This window comes from Grampus griseus, assembly GCF_964374135.1.
Source record: "Grampus griseus genome assembly, chromosome: 2".
In the NCBI taxonomy this organism is placed as follows: domain Eukaryota; kingdom Metazoa; phylum Chordata; class Mammalia; order Artiodactyla; family Delphinidae; genus Grampus; species Grampus griseus.
The window spans coordinates 173,063,667-173,079,849 of record NC_139018.1 but is presented as its reverse complement, the minus strand read 5'-3'; the positions used below and the strand labels follow the sequence as shown (position 1 = coordinate 173,079,849).

The 16,183-nt window shown below is 43.5% G+C and overlaps 1 protein-coding gene across 8 annotated transcripts in view; it reads right to left on the bottom strand.

Moving 5' to 3' along the window:
- Positions 1–16,183, bottom strand: part of CACNB2 (calcium voltage-gated channel auxiliary subunit beta 2) — a gene marked incomplete at its 5' end in the record, with an annotated part of 401,671 nt that overhangs the window by 23,863 nt on the left and 361,625 nt on the right. For 4 of the 8 annotated variants that reach the window (XM_082647940.1, XM_082647942.1, XM_082647944.1 and 1 more), the window contains 4 exons: positions 5,350–5,408; positions 5,866–5,946; positions 9,472–9,491; positions 14,839–14,915. In XM_082647940.1, coding sequence (XP_082504066.1) covers positions 5,350–5,408; positions 5,866–5,946; positions 9,472–9,491; positions 14,839–14,915 — 237 coding nt within the window. Of the gene's footprint in view, positions 1–5,349; positions 5,409–5,865; positions 5,947–8,945; positions 9,012–9,471; positions 9,492–9,636; positions 9,771–14,838; positions 14,916–16,183 lie in introns of all 8 variants that reach the window. The other 4 variants (XM_082647937.1, XM_082647938.1, XM_082647939.1 and 1 more) reach the window with 2 other exon arrangements.

The window sequence follows — 16,183 nt, the reverse complement described above, 5'->3', positions numbered from 1 at the left end:
AGTTCATTCCTTTTTATCACGGAGCGGGACTCCTATTTACAAAAAGTAAGTCTACTTGATTAAGCGTTTTGTACCTTGATGACAGGATTACTGAACGTGGAAAAAACGATAACCAGAAAAGAGATACTAAACACATCAACTTACACATATTTAGTTTCATTATGACTTCCCAAGGCATTCCCAAGTGAAACCACGTGGTTCGCTCTGTAGGCTGTGGAAGACAGCCACGGTTCTATTGCAACTCCTTAAGTCATTACTAGAGGTTCCGCCAAAAAAAACAGACCTTGAGAGTCCTAAGGGCCAAATTCTGGGGACAATTCAGTGTAGAGGAGCAGTCCTCAACCCTCACGGTGTATCGAGGTCGCCAGGAAAGATTTTACAGTTACACGAAGTCCCATCCTAGACACTGGGTTTCGCTTAGTCACAGGTGGGATGTAAGTCTGTGGTGGGTTTTTTGTTTGTTTTTGTTTTTAAACCTCTGCAGATGATTCTAATATGCAGCCAGGGGAGATAACCACCGGTTTAGAAGAAGCTGTCTCACGTCTAAGTACATTTCCCACCTGACAAAGTGATGTAATATTTTCCAGGATGACTGATTTCCAGGAAGATTCCTTCACACAAGGTCACGGACCCATCCCTACAGAATTCAGTATGCATTCTGAACGCTTCTGTGTCGAGAGCTGACATGTTCAGAATCACTGGAGAGGACAACCGAATTCATCACTGATGGTGGCTTTCCTTCTCGCCCCCGACTTTCTTGTTAATTTACCTGTCGTGCTACTAGGTGAACAGGAAGATTGCTTTGTTCACGGGATGACACAGTTGTTTAGGGTGGATCCGACTGTAAATGGGCTCCTCTACTGCACATAACAGAAAGGATAACGATTCATCATCTCTTCTTTGACCTGACACACTTAATGCTACTTTAACAACCAGGATCATGGTCCTGACAACCCTCCAGGGCTTCCACAAACGAACCTAACCGGGTTTCAGATGGAAAAGAATTCCTGTCAAGAATCTTTTCATCCTCAGCCCTTCCTTTCCTATTTTCTCCCTCTTGGGCTTTACATTTAAAAAAAAAAAAAAATAAATTTTGTTTATTTAATAGATAATTCAGGAGTCATTCACTTTTCCCTTCTAGAATTACAGGTCTATTTAGAATTAGACACACCTGATACCTGGGATGAATTTCCACCCTCTGTTGCTGTCTGGTGACCAAAAGCAGACACCGAATGATTCAGTAACTCTGCGTGTCTTGCCTTGAGTAAAGGAGTTAAAGTTTTGCACGGCTTTTAGAAATTCTCCCTTATGGACCCTGTTGCTTCCTTTGAGGATGTTTATTTGGTGATCACAGGTCTAGAGTGTTGAACCCCAGTTTTATGAGTTCAGATGAGCCAGGGCAGATCCACCCATAAAGCCATATGGAACTTACTTCTGGCCAGAAACAGAAGACGGATACAACACTGAGATATTGCCTTTGTTTGTTTCTTAAATGAACTCAATCTGGATGGCTGATACTTTAGAACATGGGTCCAAGATACACCCTATGGCTGGAATCTATCTTCCAAGTTCAAAACTTAGGTTGAAATAGAAGTGGTAAGTCAGGACACCCCACCTCACTTCCCCATCTTTGGCATTTAGAAAAGGGCAGTGGGCTAACTCAGGCATGGAAAGCAAGTGCCTATTCGAGCAGAATTTTCTGGGTCAGCATGCTCGTGTAGACAATTCCAAATGGTGATAGATGACAAAGTCAAGAATAAAGAGGGGAAGGCTCTACATGGGCCCGATTAGAGGTATGCCTTTTATACGTGGCCAGAGCCTGATGGCCTTGGATCAAGCCAAGGACCAAGCTGTGTTTCCTGGCCTGAAATAAATTATATTTCATAAAGTTATGAAAAACCAAAGTATCCAATTAGGAGCATTTGGGTAGGCAGACTTTGATTCTAAAGTCTTTTATTGAAACATAGATTCTATTTTTTCCTTGAAACATAGATTCTACTTTTTGTTTTCTATCTCTGTCAGTCCTTTGCTTGATGACTAACAATACTTATCCTGCTATAAAAGTTGCCCTCTTTGCCCGCCTCCCCTCCTGACTCCCACTGTGGAACAGCTGGAAGAAGGACTTTGGTTCTTGTCTTCTCTGAAGGAAGAATTCAGCAAAGAGACAGTGTTTATTAGAAGCAAAGTACGTGTGGAAGAGCACACGGGCAAACTGGCCGTGAGCTGTGTGCAACTGGGGTGGCTGAGGTCGCTTATATGGGGGCAGTTTTCTGGGTTGTCTCCGGCCAGTCATCTTGCTTGTGCCCCTCTTTGGTCTGTCAAAGGGCAGCGGGCGACCAATTGCAGCTGCTCAGCCTGGGGCCTGTCTATCTCCTACCTCATGACCAGAAGTCAATATAAATCAGAAACACGTGTAGGAGCCTGTGTGGTCAAGGAAGGGAGTATTCAACTGAGAAATCTAAAAGAACAGTGCAACCTGCAGATTCCGTCTACTGTCCTTGTAACTGTCAGGTTGGAGAAGAAAGGGAATGCAGAGAAGAGAGGCACCCAACTTGTCTCATTAAAAATACAGAAGCATACCCTCGCTCTCTGTGCTCCCAGGTCCCTGCTAAGCTATTCTTAGTTTAAATTTGGAAGTTTCCATGTTAGACTCCAGTCCTATCTTTGGTGCTTCAGAAGTTGGCTTAACCTTTACTATGGTGCCCACTGGTTATTCGATTCAAGGCTTCCTTTCAATAGACCCTAAGTAAACTCCACGAAGCCAAGGCTGTCGTCTGATTTTGCGTCTCACGATGCTTGGCTCATAGAATATGCTCAAGAAGTATCTGCTGAAGGCATGGAGAGGGAAAGGGCTGGATTAAGCCCAAGCTGATTAACACAACACACTAAAGATGGGCCCGGCTTTGTTACCGGTCACCCCCTACCCTAGGGACTTCACCTGAAGACCTCTAGGTGGCGTCCAGGATGCACCTTCATGCCTGCACACACTTTAGACCCTCTACTGGACATGCCCTTCTCCTCCTAACTCACTGGTAAAATCTTAGGTACCATTTAAAAACCCCTCCTGGATGCTGACATCCCTAAGTCAGTGTTAATCCGTCTTCCCTTCATGCTGCCTGTACCTTGGACACCTACGTGCCCAGCTGTCTTTTCATTCACTTGATATTTTACTGCTCAAGGTCTCAGTGTAGGGTTTACACATGAGCTCCTCACAGGCAGACACGGTGAATGGCTTCCACATCTCTGCATCCCTCCAGCAGACGTGTTTTCAACACCCATCCATTCATTGTTCACGCTGAGGACTGTTCTAGGCCTTGAGAACTGACCACCGTTCACAAAACAGACTAAAACCCTTGCCCTCGTGGAGCTTATATTCTAATTGTGGGAGAATGACAACAAAGGAAATGAATAAATAAAACTCATGAAACAGTTACGGGGAAAAAGTCAGGGAAGGAAGAGAGAACGTGTGCTTGTGTGTGTGTGCGCGCGCACATATACCAAGGAGAATATCTGAGGGAAAGTTCCTAGCACAGGGGCTGCAAGTGCGAAGGCCCCGAGGCGGGCATGCATCTACTGTCTGGAACACTCATAGGACAGCAAGGAAGTGAGAGGCAGGAAGAGCATGAGCAAAGGGAAGTGGAGTACGAGATGCAGTCAAAGAGAAGGAGCGGGTGGGGATGTGGATGGTCAGACCACACAGGGCCGTGCAGGCCACCGGAAGGACTTTGATTTTCACTGAGGGGAAGAGAAGCCACCTGACGGATCCGAACAAGGGAGTGATGAGATCCAGCTCACAGTGTGACAGGGTCGTGAATTGAGAGCAGACTTGAAGGAAGCAAAGCTCGAAGCAAGGATACAAGTTAGGAAGCTATTTACTGCACTAATCTCGGGAGGAGACGATGGTGTCTCAGACCAAATGGATAGCAGAGGATGCGTGAGAAGTGGGGAGATTCTTGATATATTTTGAAGAGACAGACAACAGCATTTGCATGTGGAACGTAAGGGGAAAAGAACAGTCAAGGACGAGTCCATGTTCCAGGGCGGAAGGTCTTGGACTGAGAGACGAAGAGGTATGGATGGAAAGGTGGAAGGTGGAAAGGGGCAGGTCAGGGATGGGGGGAGTGGAAGGTCAAACTTGAGAAGTCCATGAGACACCTCAGTGTCAGACACCTCAGTGATGATGTTGCACAGACAGTAGGACGTATGGGTCTGGGATTCAGAGGAGACACCAGCAAAGAAATGCTGTTTAAAAGTCCGACATCGAATGGAATCACCAAAGGAGGGAGTGTGGATAGAGGAGAGAAGACAGAGGACAGCCCTGGGCTCTCCAAGATGTCAAGCTGATGAGGAAGAGCCAGCCAAGGAGACAACGGAGCTGCTAGTCAGATAGAAGAAACCCAGAAAAGCGTGGCTCTAGAAACCAAGCAGATGAAGTATTTAAAAGAGGATGGAGTAGTCCGCCATGTTGATTAGGAGGAGGGCTGAGGATCCCCTCCTGGATTTATCAACGTGAAGGTCACTGGTGATCTGACGTGACTAGTTTGGGGTAAGTGATGGGGAGGTAACTGGAGTAGGTTCAAGAGACTCAGGAGAGAGCAAGTACACACAACTTGTTCAAGGAGAGTTGCTATAAAGAAAAGAAGGAAAACGGGACAGCTAGAGGGGCATATGAGGTCAAATTTTGCCAAAGGGGTAACAACTCCATTTTTATGTGCTGATGGTGTTTCCATTAGAAGGAGAAATACTGCCGAGGAGAGAGGGAAGGGCTGTGATAGCTGTGTTGGTGTGGGGATGGGGAACTGGGACCTAGCACCCAGGTAGGGGTCATTGCTCACAGTAACAGGAGAAAAGGCGGAGCATTCAGGCAAATACACAAGGGGGGATAGGTGTGTGGTGGGATCGCTTGGACCGTCTCCTCTGTTCGCCTCTGTTTTCTCAATGAAATAGGAAGCAAATTCCCGGGAGAGCTCGAGAGGAGAAGGGTTTGATGACAGAGGAAGTGGTGTGAAAGCCTTTTAGAAGAGCAGAGAAGTGCATGGAAGAGGCATACAGGGTATGATTTCTGGGCAGCGTTGAGGGCCAGCTGATCATGAATTTAGGGTGAGATTCGTCAGCAGGGGTTTGGCCAAGTTCAGCTTACGGATGCAGGTGTAAGAACAGAGAGCTGAGGAGGTGCCAAGCAAATAGGACAAATACTGACTGAAGCCGATCGAACTGCACGGAACTTGCTTCCTGTCACCACGGAGACTTGAGAAGTGAGTTTCCTCTTGGGATCACATGCCTGTCCCACCCAGGTTTCATCATCTTCACAACAAAAATCCACAAAACCCAGAATTCTGAAATACTCACCGCCCTTCGAATCTGTGTTTTAAAAAATCGAACAATGCCTTTTGCATCATATCTGTGACCTGCAATTGAGTAAGCAATAAGAGACAATAAAATATTACTAATTATGATAAAACAATTTTACTACCCTTAAGAATGTCTGAAAACCTGGGCTTTCCATTGGGAAAAAGTAGCATGTGAGGTCGCCCCTGTTTTCCATCGCTGAGCTCTGATACAGTAACAATCAAAAAGACAAAGTTGCCCAGACTAACTCTGGGAGTGACAATTAATGACATCGCAAGGAGTTTCAGTCACTCTCCAGTTGATACTCTCTCTCCAGACTGAGTCAACTGTAGCTCACAAGGCGACAGCCAAGAAAACAAAATAGAACAGGACAGGTAGCAACGTACACTATGGCTTGAAAACAACATGCTTTACTGCCGCAGCTCTTTTCTAAGTTCAAGAGTCAGGAGAGGGAGGTGGGGTTGCAAAGCAGTTCGGCATGCAAGGTCCAGGGTACTCCCGAGGGCAGCTACCTACCTCGTACCCCTTCAGAGAGGGACCCACCAGGACCACAGGTCGCATAGAAGGGACCACGTCATAAGGAGGGGTGTGCTCTGTCTGCAGAGAGAGAGGAGATGCCTTCAGACGGTTAAAAGGCAGAAGGAACTCAAATCTTTTATGTATAAACTGTTCTGTCTCAACTCTGCTATACGAGGCACTACCTTTCCAGACACTTCCTTTTTTTTTTTTTTTTTTCACTTGCCTCTTTTTCTAAATAAACCCAGTCCAAGACCGGGTGGGTTTATTTCCTTCACGTTTCAAAGTGACTGAGCTCTCTACAGTTTTCTGGCTCTCCTTAAAAAATGCTCCTCACGTTCCTAAAGCAGGAGGGGCCGCTTTTGAACAGAAGCTAGTTGGTAGGACAGAAACATGCCTCATGCAGGAGAGGTGCTCTTAGGCTTGACTAGAGGTTAATATTGCTTTTCAGGTGGCATTTGAGTTTTCTCAAGAGTCGCGTGATCAGACCTCACGTGGTTAATTACAAGGACAAGAATTTGGGTCTTAGATGTTGGTCTTACCTGGATAAAACCTCATTTCAAAACATTACCAAATCCTTGACAGTTTCTGTTTTGCTGTGAGAGTTTAGATGAGCCTGCATGCTTGTTCCAGTAGAGGGAATCACGATCACTATTCACAGCTGAGGGACTCACATTTTTAGATTTTTGGTTTCTATCCCTTGGAACTTAAACACTCGAAATGTAAGGTTTACGTGCCTTGGAGGGAAGGTGGTTTCTGTGTGTGTGATAATATATCCAAGCAGGCCTCCGTGGCCTCAAAAGGTTCATTGTCATCTTGCACATCTCATATGCTTCTTAAGAACTGTTTAGGAGGTGTTTCTGTTACATAACTAATTCATGCCCTCCCACAATAATTTATTTCTTTTTTAGAAGAGCAGGGGGAGGACCTAATTTTGTAGCAATTTCTAAAACTTGCAACAATTTTCAGCTCTCCTGCTTCCAATAAAATAACGAAAATAAAGCTTTTTCCAAAAATTAGATAACTCATTTGTTTGATAATCTTAAAATCCCCTATTTTAATAGCAGAAAATGTTAAAGTGACCCCAAAAATGACTTTTTTTTTTTTTTTTTAATGTAGAAGAAAGAGCTATGGCCTGAGACACTGGGATAAACAAATCATGGTGACAGGAATCTTCCTGCATTGAGGAGTGTCTGAAAAAATATATATTTTAAGAATCACACAGACCCAAAGAAAAATCTTCTCCAAACTATTTGGAGAATTTGATACAAATCGCAAATGTGAACGTCATTAGTGTACCAGGCTGTCGCATGACAGAACATGTCACTGTTGCTTAAAATGGCCCTTCACGAACTTTCTGACTTTGATCGAATTTAACTCACTGGGGGGAAGGGGGAGGGGATGAAAAAGCATTTCAAATTCAAAAGGTTCCATCTGAGCTTTTGCCAAGAGTCACAGACAATCTAATCCAAGGCGAGAAAATATTACTGTGACTGGGCTGTCAGATTTTACTGCTGAAAACTTCAGTGTTCAAAGTGAATTTTTTTTTCTTTTTTTTTCAAAGTGAATTTTAATAGACACAATCAAGGTGGAAGACATTTTTAAACAGAAGAAAAAAAAAAAACCAAGACAAACATAATACAGTGACAGCACAAATGCCACGCAAGCACCACTCTACAAGCAACTTAAAACGTGGCAAATAATCTCATCATTGCATCTCAGGTTGTTTCTTTTGGTTTCTGAACTCTACATTGAAGCTGACCACGTCATCAGTAACATAAGAAGAATGAATACCGGTGCCGAAGGCATCATAAGCATATTCGTGAAATGATTACATTAAATTCATTCATCAAATTCATTCATGAAATTATTGCATTTATACCACCTGAGATCATGTTGAAAGTGTTTAGAAACCAAGTCCTTATAACTATGCAGTCTAAGAATACCTTTTCCACTGTTATAAGTTGCACGCACTTTAGGAACAGCTCCCAAGAAATTTTATTTCAGGTCTTTAAATATGCCGTGGCCCAGTATTGGACGGGTCTTGGGTTCCTTTGATTTGTGACTGCCAACTAGCAAAGTGTTGCCCGTGCTGGTAAGTCAGCCTTTTTATCAGTAGGGTAGCAGAAATGACCTTATTTGATGGAATATTGGTACTCTGTGCTCTACGGATCATGACACCATCCTTTTCATCTATCCTTTCCTGCTAAGTGTAATGTGTTCCAATTATTTAGTGGAAGAACTACGATAAACATTTTTCAAGTTCTGGAATTTAAGAGTCAGCAAACTTCAAAAACCTATCAGCGAACGTGGTTTTCGTTCCTGTCGCTGTTCTGTAAAGCCCAGAGCAGCTGAGCAAGGCTGCGTTTCTAGGTTTCTGCTGCTCTGAACACTGAGTCACCTGGCTGCACGTTTTAGCCGTGACAAGAAGACAGGACCAGAGACATGGACCCACTGTCGTGGATGGACATCCAGCTGGGGCTTTCGGTGTTCACACAAAAATCCAGGTGTTTTAGTCTGTGCTGGAGTGGCTAGGTCTTCCATGATGAAAGCAACCATAATTTACTTAAAAAATAAAACGAAACACAGTTCAGCATCGGACACCTCACTGATGACTCAGAGTTCCTCCACAGGGCAGAATCCTCGTGCGCAGAGAAGAGCTCAGGGCGTGGACAGTCGAAGGGGGAGTAGATTCTACTCCACCCCTGAGTGTCATGAGAGGTTATGCCGGACTTTGCTGACGTCACAAAGAATAACTCTAAAAGACAGCACAGCACAGCAGGCGGTGGGCAGTGGTGTGTAAAAGAAGGGAAGGAAAGAAGGGGATTGTAGGGGAGGTATCCTTAGAAAATAACGCTTTGGAGCTACAAAATGTGCTGGAGGAAACAGACTTTGGAATCAGTGGAGCGCAGAAATAGCCTAGTTTCCAGTCAGGGGACGAAAAACATCACTGGGTAGCATCTTGGTCGGCCAGCGGCACAGGCTCTACGCACGCACAGCCACCGTGCCGCCATCCGACGGGGGGATGCTGAGGTCTGAGTGACACTGGGAGAGGGTTTACATATGACAACAGGAGAAACTCAGAGTAAACCGCCAAAACAAGCCTGCAGCTTCCCACCGGTCTTGTTCATCGGCAGATTTTGCTCCTAGTGGATCAGAAGTTTAAATGCTGACTAAATTAAAAATTGAAGAATTGAAAAAAATGTTTTAGTACAAGCTATGTATCTGGATATCCTAAATCAGAATATAATGATGGTTTTAATAGGCTTGATTATCAGTTAAATTTCTGCAGCAGAGAGAGAAAGAGACAGAAGCATGCACAGGAGAGGTGCATTCCATGGAGTTGTCAGCGTTTGACGTTCCTTGAACGTTGGAACGAATGCCCTTGGGGGGGTAGATATTATTCCATCAAAAAGGCTAAGTACTGCAATGGTGATTTCACAGGTCACTCACCGAATTTAGTTGGTTGGAAATGCATGGACTCAGTTAGCGGCTTGATAGGTTCTTTTCATAGGACAGAACTGATCGTATCGAATAAAACGGTGGGATTGAATGCTAATGATGCCAGGGGCAGGATAAACACAGCTTATGTCAATGTGAACTTACCGATTTCTGCTTCTGCTTAGCTACAGCAGCATGGAAAAGAAACAAAGAATAACAAAGCATGCATGTTATTGGCTTTATCAAGGACGCAGACAGTCCACAGGACTAGAAGTGTGACGTAGTGCAGTTGGGCACGTGGACAGACGCAAGCTTGGAAGTTCATGTTACCTTCTTAAAGAAGGGCATTCTTTTCTCTTTGGAGTGGGGTGACGTTACACTGTTTGCACTGGGTTTAGGGGAGCGGTGGTTTGCTGGAATATCATTGTCTTCTGCATCTAAGCCAGTAGCATCTATGTCTATAGCTATATACAGACAAACAATTCAAAAATCATCAGGTAGACAGGAGAGGAAAAATCGGTTATCAAAAAAATAAAACGAAAAGCAAACAAAACTAACCACAGTCAAAGATCTATCATGAGTGCTCAGCACAGTAAACAAAGTACAATTTCAAGGTAAAGCACACGAAGAATGTAATCAAATCAAACAGAAAGATGCTCTCATAATATCTGTGTGCTTGGACACATCCGTTTCACGCTACATCTCTCGAGTAAGATTTTTCAGAGAAACAAGTTTTTAATTTGTAGTTTTGTTTCAAATATACTATGATATTTTCCAAATCAACTGTCTATGAGTAACAGGACAGAACACCTTCACTTCTTCCCAGAGCTTAAAGCAGCTTTCAGATAACCAGCAACTACATGGGAAACCTTTATCACATTGTGCCTCTGATATCTTATTGCGCTTGGTTTTGTGTGAAAATAAGGGCAGTGTGAAAAGGTTCACCGAAATCACAACAGGCACTTGAGGGAAAGAGAGAATAGAAAATCCTAAACCCAGCAACACAAAGAAGTTATACACAAGGCAAATGATTCTGGAGGGACCAGGATGGACCAGATTAAAATGATTTCACGATGATGTGAGCACGCCGGAGGCAGGCCTGATTGAAGACTAATTGGAAACCACTGGATCCAATGATGTCCAAATGAAATGAATCTCATACAATGATCTAAGGCGCCTCCCGATGATTTGATATAAACTCACTGGATTTACATGAGAGGCAGTTGCAGAAGGGCAGGCAGACCCGAGAGAATATGCCACCGACCTCCTCATCTGGAGAATGAGGGGTTTCGATCTGTGGTTCCACATGTTTTCAACTTTATAACTCTCGGGTCCTGAAAACAGAGCCCTGGAGAATTAAGTCTCCAGTGAAAAAAGATCCAGCATCTCACTGTGACGTTTATACTGTGCATCCACGCGCGATCACGCGCGAATTCGATCCTCGGTGGAATCAGAGCTGGAAGGCATTTGAGAAAATCAACTGCAACTCTCTTGCTTTTCAAGATCGAAAAGAAATTCTCAGAGTTGAAGGGACTTGTTTTTGGTGAAAACTTGGAATCTAGCTCTTCTGCCTCTGTGATGCTGTACGACTCTCCGGCCGAGGTCCCGCCACAATCCCGGTACCCTCATCCAATTGCCTAAGCTTCCCAGGTGGGCTCGTGTCCTCAGCGTCAGGATTCAGGAAGATATTACAGAGCTGAGCTCACTAGGAAGTTATTGTGTCCTTTAGGTGAGGTCACGTAGAAGAAGAGAGGAAGAAATCGACTCGCCCCGGGACAGCATCATATCACACATGTAGCTCTCTTAACAAAAACCACAGTACATTCAGACGTAAGGACCAAAATTACTATTGCGAAAGGACGGACGGCTCAGTGTTGCAAAACCTTAGCTTCCATTCCCTGTGAAACATAAGCTGCCCTGGTGCTCCTGACAGCCGCCTGGAACCTTTCCAAATGACTGGAGATCATCTGACAGGCATCACGTTATTTTTCAGTGTTGAAGTTATTACAGATATTAGATGATTCACTCAGCCTTTCGAAAACTAGGCTCTCCTGTTGAATTGTTCCTCTGCATTTGATTAGGTCGAATCTCTAGGATGGAGCGAACACCTGACATCGTTAGCACAGTGTTGCAAATGTCAGCTCTTGCTTGCATGAAGATGAGGTAAGAATGCTCTTTCTCCAGTGACAGTCATAACACAATGAGTTAATTTCAGGTATATAGTCAGGCATACCTAGTAGGTATGCCTTTCTCTTTGCCCCATCTATGCCTTTGCATAAGCTAAGAGGTTCCGCACGTGTTGTAGAATGGAAACATTATGAAATGTGCCTAGTGGTTTGAACTGATGCTGACTTGCATACCACCCGATGATGCTTTTCCCTGCATCTCAATTTAGGGAGCATGTTATTCACGTCTTCCTGGGTGAGACGGAGAGGATCTGGCTCAGTTTTTCATTATCCCTATAGTATGCCTTAAGTCAAACCAAATAAGCTTCCCTTCTGGTGCTCAATTCCCATATGCTCCTACCTTTCTAGTCTTTTACGGGGCTGATAAAGGCCACATTCAAGGGACAGTCCCCTTGAGAGCCTCTCTGAAACTGAGGATACCTAATGGCCTGTCACTGTTGACAGGACCCTGGGATGGCAAAGTTCGTGAACTGAATTTTATGATCTGTCCATTGGGTTTTTGATTTAAAGGAAGAGTGGAAACGTGTAAAAAGGTGAGCTGTACCATTGCCCAGATATTCGGCTGCCCCCTCACATAGCCTGAGTCAGGTTTGAAATTTACCTGTATTTGGACACAAGGGCTCAAAATCCTAGATTGAGGACTTTGCCATCTACTAGTCCTGATTTTGGTTAACTGAAATCTAAAAGCATCTGGGTTTGTCCTGAGACGCAGAATCCTAAAACACTTGGCTACCTTCAGGACACGTTAAAGAAATGTACTGTGCGTTAAGGGGCGCCTTCAACTCTTTTCATAGTTCTGTATATACTTTATTAGGTTCAGATGGTTCTCCTCGTGCTGAGAGAGGTGAGATGTTCCCCTTTCTCATTTCATACTTGCATTGGCATACCTTGGCAAACCTTAGTATTTACTTGGGAAAAACCGCTTCCTTTAAAAAATAGCTTCTTTTCTTCACTAGCACGCTTTAGTTTAAAAATTATTTATTTATTTGGGCAGAGACCCTTGGGAACATTTCTTGAACTCTAAATTTAGATGTAATCTTAGACAGTTGGGTCGAGTCGAGTGGCATGCTGGGGCAGAGGGTGCGGACACACATGTGTAGGTATGGGGTACACGCTGTGCAACCAACTACTACCTCATTCCCCAGGGGTGAGGTGGAAATTTTTCCTTTTCCACATCCTGGAGAACCTCCAGTTATATTTCCTCTGGGCAAAGGCTTCTGTTCTTTAGTCTCGCAATGAGTGAGGTGAATTGTAGGTAGGGCCTCGGGAAACAAAGATGACGATGATGATAGGGGACCTATCCACATTTGATAGATTAGGCAGGGTTCCCTGCAGGCGGGGTGGAAGACTCTCTCTGTAGAATTTTCTGATGTCTTCAGTTAAGTAAGTTGTAGTATTGATACGAAAGTTATAGCAGGAGCCTGATGGACCCATTATACATTTTGCAGTTGGTTAAAATCTCCTGTTCACTTAGTCACAGTGTTTTCTACTCTTGGGATTCAGAAAAGTGATTCCAAAGTCCTGTCTCTGTATAAAACTCAGGGAGTGAAGTTTACAATCTCTTTTTTATCTTTACACTGTGGTTTTAATTTTTTTTACCATGTCAACACTTCCACATTGTAAGGCCAAGATGATGGAGAGATTGTTTTCCGAAAACAAAAATTATCCGTGTTTTAAAGAACATACTTCGTAGTTAACTTGTCTTTTTTTAAACTGAAGTATAGTTGGCTTACTATGTTGCGTTAATTTCTGCTGTACAGCAAAGTGATTCCATTATACATATATATATTATATATATATATATATATATAACATATATATATTCTCTTTTATATTCTTTTCCACTATGGTTGATCTCAGGACATTGAATAAAAAAATCATCTGTATTATATGAAACTCTTAATTGAACTTGATGCTTAGGAATGCCTAACATCTGGCTACAAAAATGAAATGTTATTTTCCAGACACACTGACTTATTCTTCAGGAAGCACGTGCCAGGTCTCGTGATGTGGCCGAAACGGTGAGAAGGCTACATTTCGGTTACAGGGAATGGAAAACCCCTCCCGGTTGATGGAAGTGGGGTTGACAGTCTGGGGCCAGAGCTGCCACTTTATCACAATGTGAACTGGCGTTTTCCCATTTCTGGAGCCTCGTGACCGTCCTCAGGACTCTCCGGGACAGTTTTGAAGACACAGAGGAAGAGTATAAGGTTTGTATCATAATCCCTGCAACTCCACCCATTGGAGAAAGGGCACAGATAAGCCCCCTTTCGCCTGGGCACTCAGGGAACATCTACTCAGCCACCATCAAGAGAAGACACCAACCTCACACCGTACCTAAAGGATTTCGATGCTTCCTTTCAAACATATCATTTGACTTAGTTTGGGGCAACTTAGAATTATTGCTCGTTGTCAGTACCTGGTTTTGGAAATCAGTACACCTTCTAAAATTATTTCTGACTGTGCTCAGATTTTGCTCGCTCAACAAGTCCTCTAGTTTTTCCTAAGAAGCCCGGCATCGTCTCTGAAAGCTGCCAGCATCCAGGAACAAGGCATGATCGTCAGCAACGAGGGGGGTCCTGCTCTTGAGGCAGTCAGAGTGCAACTACGTTGTTCCTAGACTTCTCCACGGATGCGTGCTTCTCTGTCTTTGACCTCGTCCCACTTCCAGCTTCCTAGAAAGCCACAAAAGCTCCACTGGCCACCCCTTATCACGTTACTCTGGCTCTCAATTGCACCTCTTAGCGAACGAAGACTCTGATCATGGGTTTTCATCCAATTTGACCAATTCGTCTCCTGTGTACATAGAACTCCAAGTTCAACACGGAATGGCAGAGTTGCCAGATTGAGCAAATACAAATTCAGTTAATGAATTTCAGCTAGACGATGAAAAATTTTTCAAGTATGTCTGGTACAATATTGACTTCTACTAAAAGTATGATTCATTGTTTATCTGAAATTCACATGTATGTTGGTGTCCTTCTTCAGCACTTTGGAAAGAAAACAGTACTCACTCTTCCTACCAGCGTGGCTGTAGTGGACTTTCATCCATTTACTGCCCATGACACTGCCGGGGACCATGGTGGTGGTCAGGGCTAGTCAAATCCGCTCACCACTTTGATCATCTAAGCAGTGAACACACTGACACCGTTTCTTTTCTTTCAAAGCCAGAAAGAAAGTTGCCCCAATGGTCCCTAACTCCAGGTGGCCACACTCATTTCTGATCCCTCTGAACACCTCAAGGGTTAACCTAGTGATTCAGTCTATGGAAACTCACACAACTAGGTAAAGACGGAGGAAAGCATGAAATGCAGTATGTACCGTTCAGCACTTACTACCTACTTACCAGATGACGGAGGTGTAGATTTTCTGGAACTAGGTACTATGTCACCCAAACTGGATGATGAATTTCCTCCTGATTTACTGGAGTAAAGCAAAAATTTATATTACAACTGACACTTATTTCGGAGATTAAAACATCTGTAATGCTCAATAAACATGATTTACTCATTATGTTTTTATTGAACTTTAAATCTGTCTTGCCTCCAAGGAGGCAAAGAGTAATTTCCCAGTGGAGACTCCTAGAGTGCTCGACATAGCCGTGTCAAGGTCTCTGTTGCAAATTCAGGGATTAATTTGAAAAGGCCCTGAGAGAACGGAAGAAAACTTGGGTACTTGCTGCAGTCCTCAAATTCTCTGCCAGGATCCCAGACAGATAAGAGCAAAGATTTCCTCTGCTTCTTATTTTCAAGACTCGGAAGCAGTGTGCAAACCTGCAGGCTAACAGCCAAACGTCTTGTTTAATTCTTGTTGGGTTTCTGCTCCTTTGTCTTAGCTGGCTTCTTTTTTAGTGTACCAAGATGGAACGTATTCAAGTTTTTGCAAGCAACCTATTAAAAAAATCCCCAACAACACAGCTATGCTAAAACCTGCCAACCTTTAAAAGACACACGGGGGAACACGAGAAAGTGTTCTATGATTTAACCCTCAGAGTGTATCTGGAACATTCCTCAAGCATGGCTAAACGTGGAGGATTCAGCTTGGTTCATTTAGGAACCATCTGAACAGTGTATACTTCAGAACTACCAAATTCTATCATGAATCCAAGACACGCCTTAGTGTCTTAGAAACTTTGGGGTTAATATTAGAACGGTGGCATTTATGTTTTTACCAGTGGCCAGCATGCTAAATAATACACCACACGGCCCCTTCACAGAGGTGGATAGAAAGGAACATTTTCAAAGAGTGACATGGAATTTCAGCAAGACAGTCTCATGGCCAAATGTTTATTGTCATAGCCAAGCCAGGGTCTAGTGGAAAGAATCCGCTACAGTGTCTATGCATCCAAGGGTGATAATTAATATTCTGTAAATATTTACATGGATTTACTATTTCATGAATATTAGTATGAAAATATAAGTTCCACTAAAATACCAGTGACAGGCTGAATTTTATTGCTACCATTCTGGCATTTTAATGTGTAAAAAAGACAAACATCAAAAGCTTTAAGCAAGACCAGGAGGCCTCTGTATCTTTTTCAGGTTCTTAAAAGATATCCCAGCACGTTTAATAAGGATACCAGATGATATGTAAAAGTAATAAAATGTGGTATTTAGAGAAGCCATTTCTGGCAGTTATACAAGAATGCCCATTACCAAGCCCAACGCGTTTTCTTCCACAAGTTTTTTTTT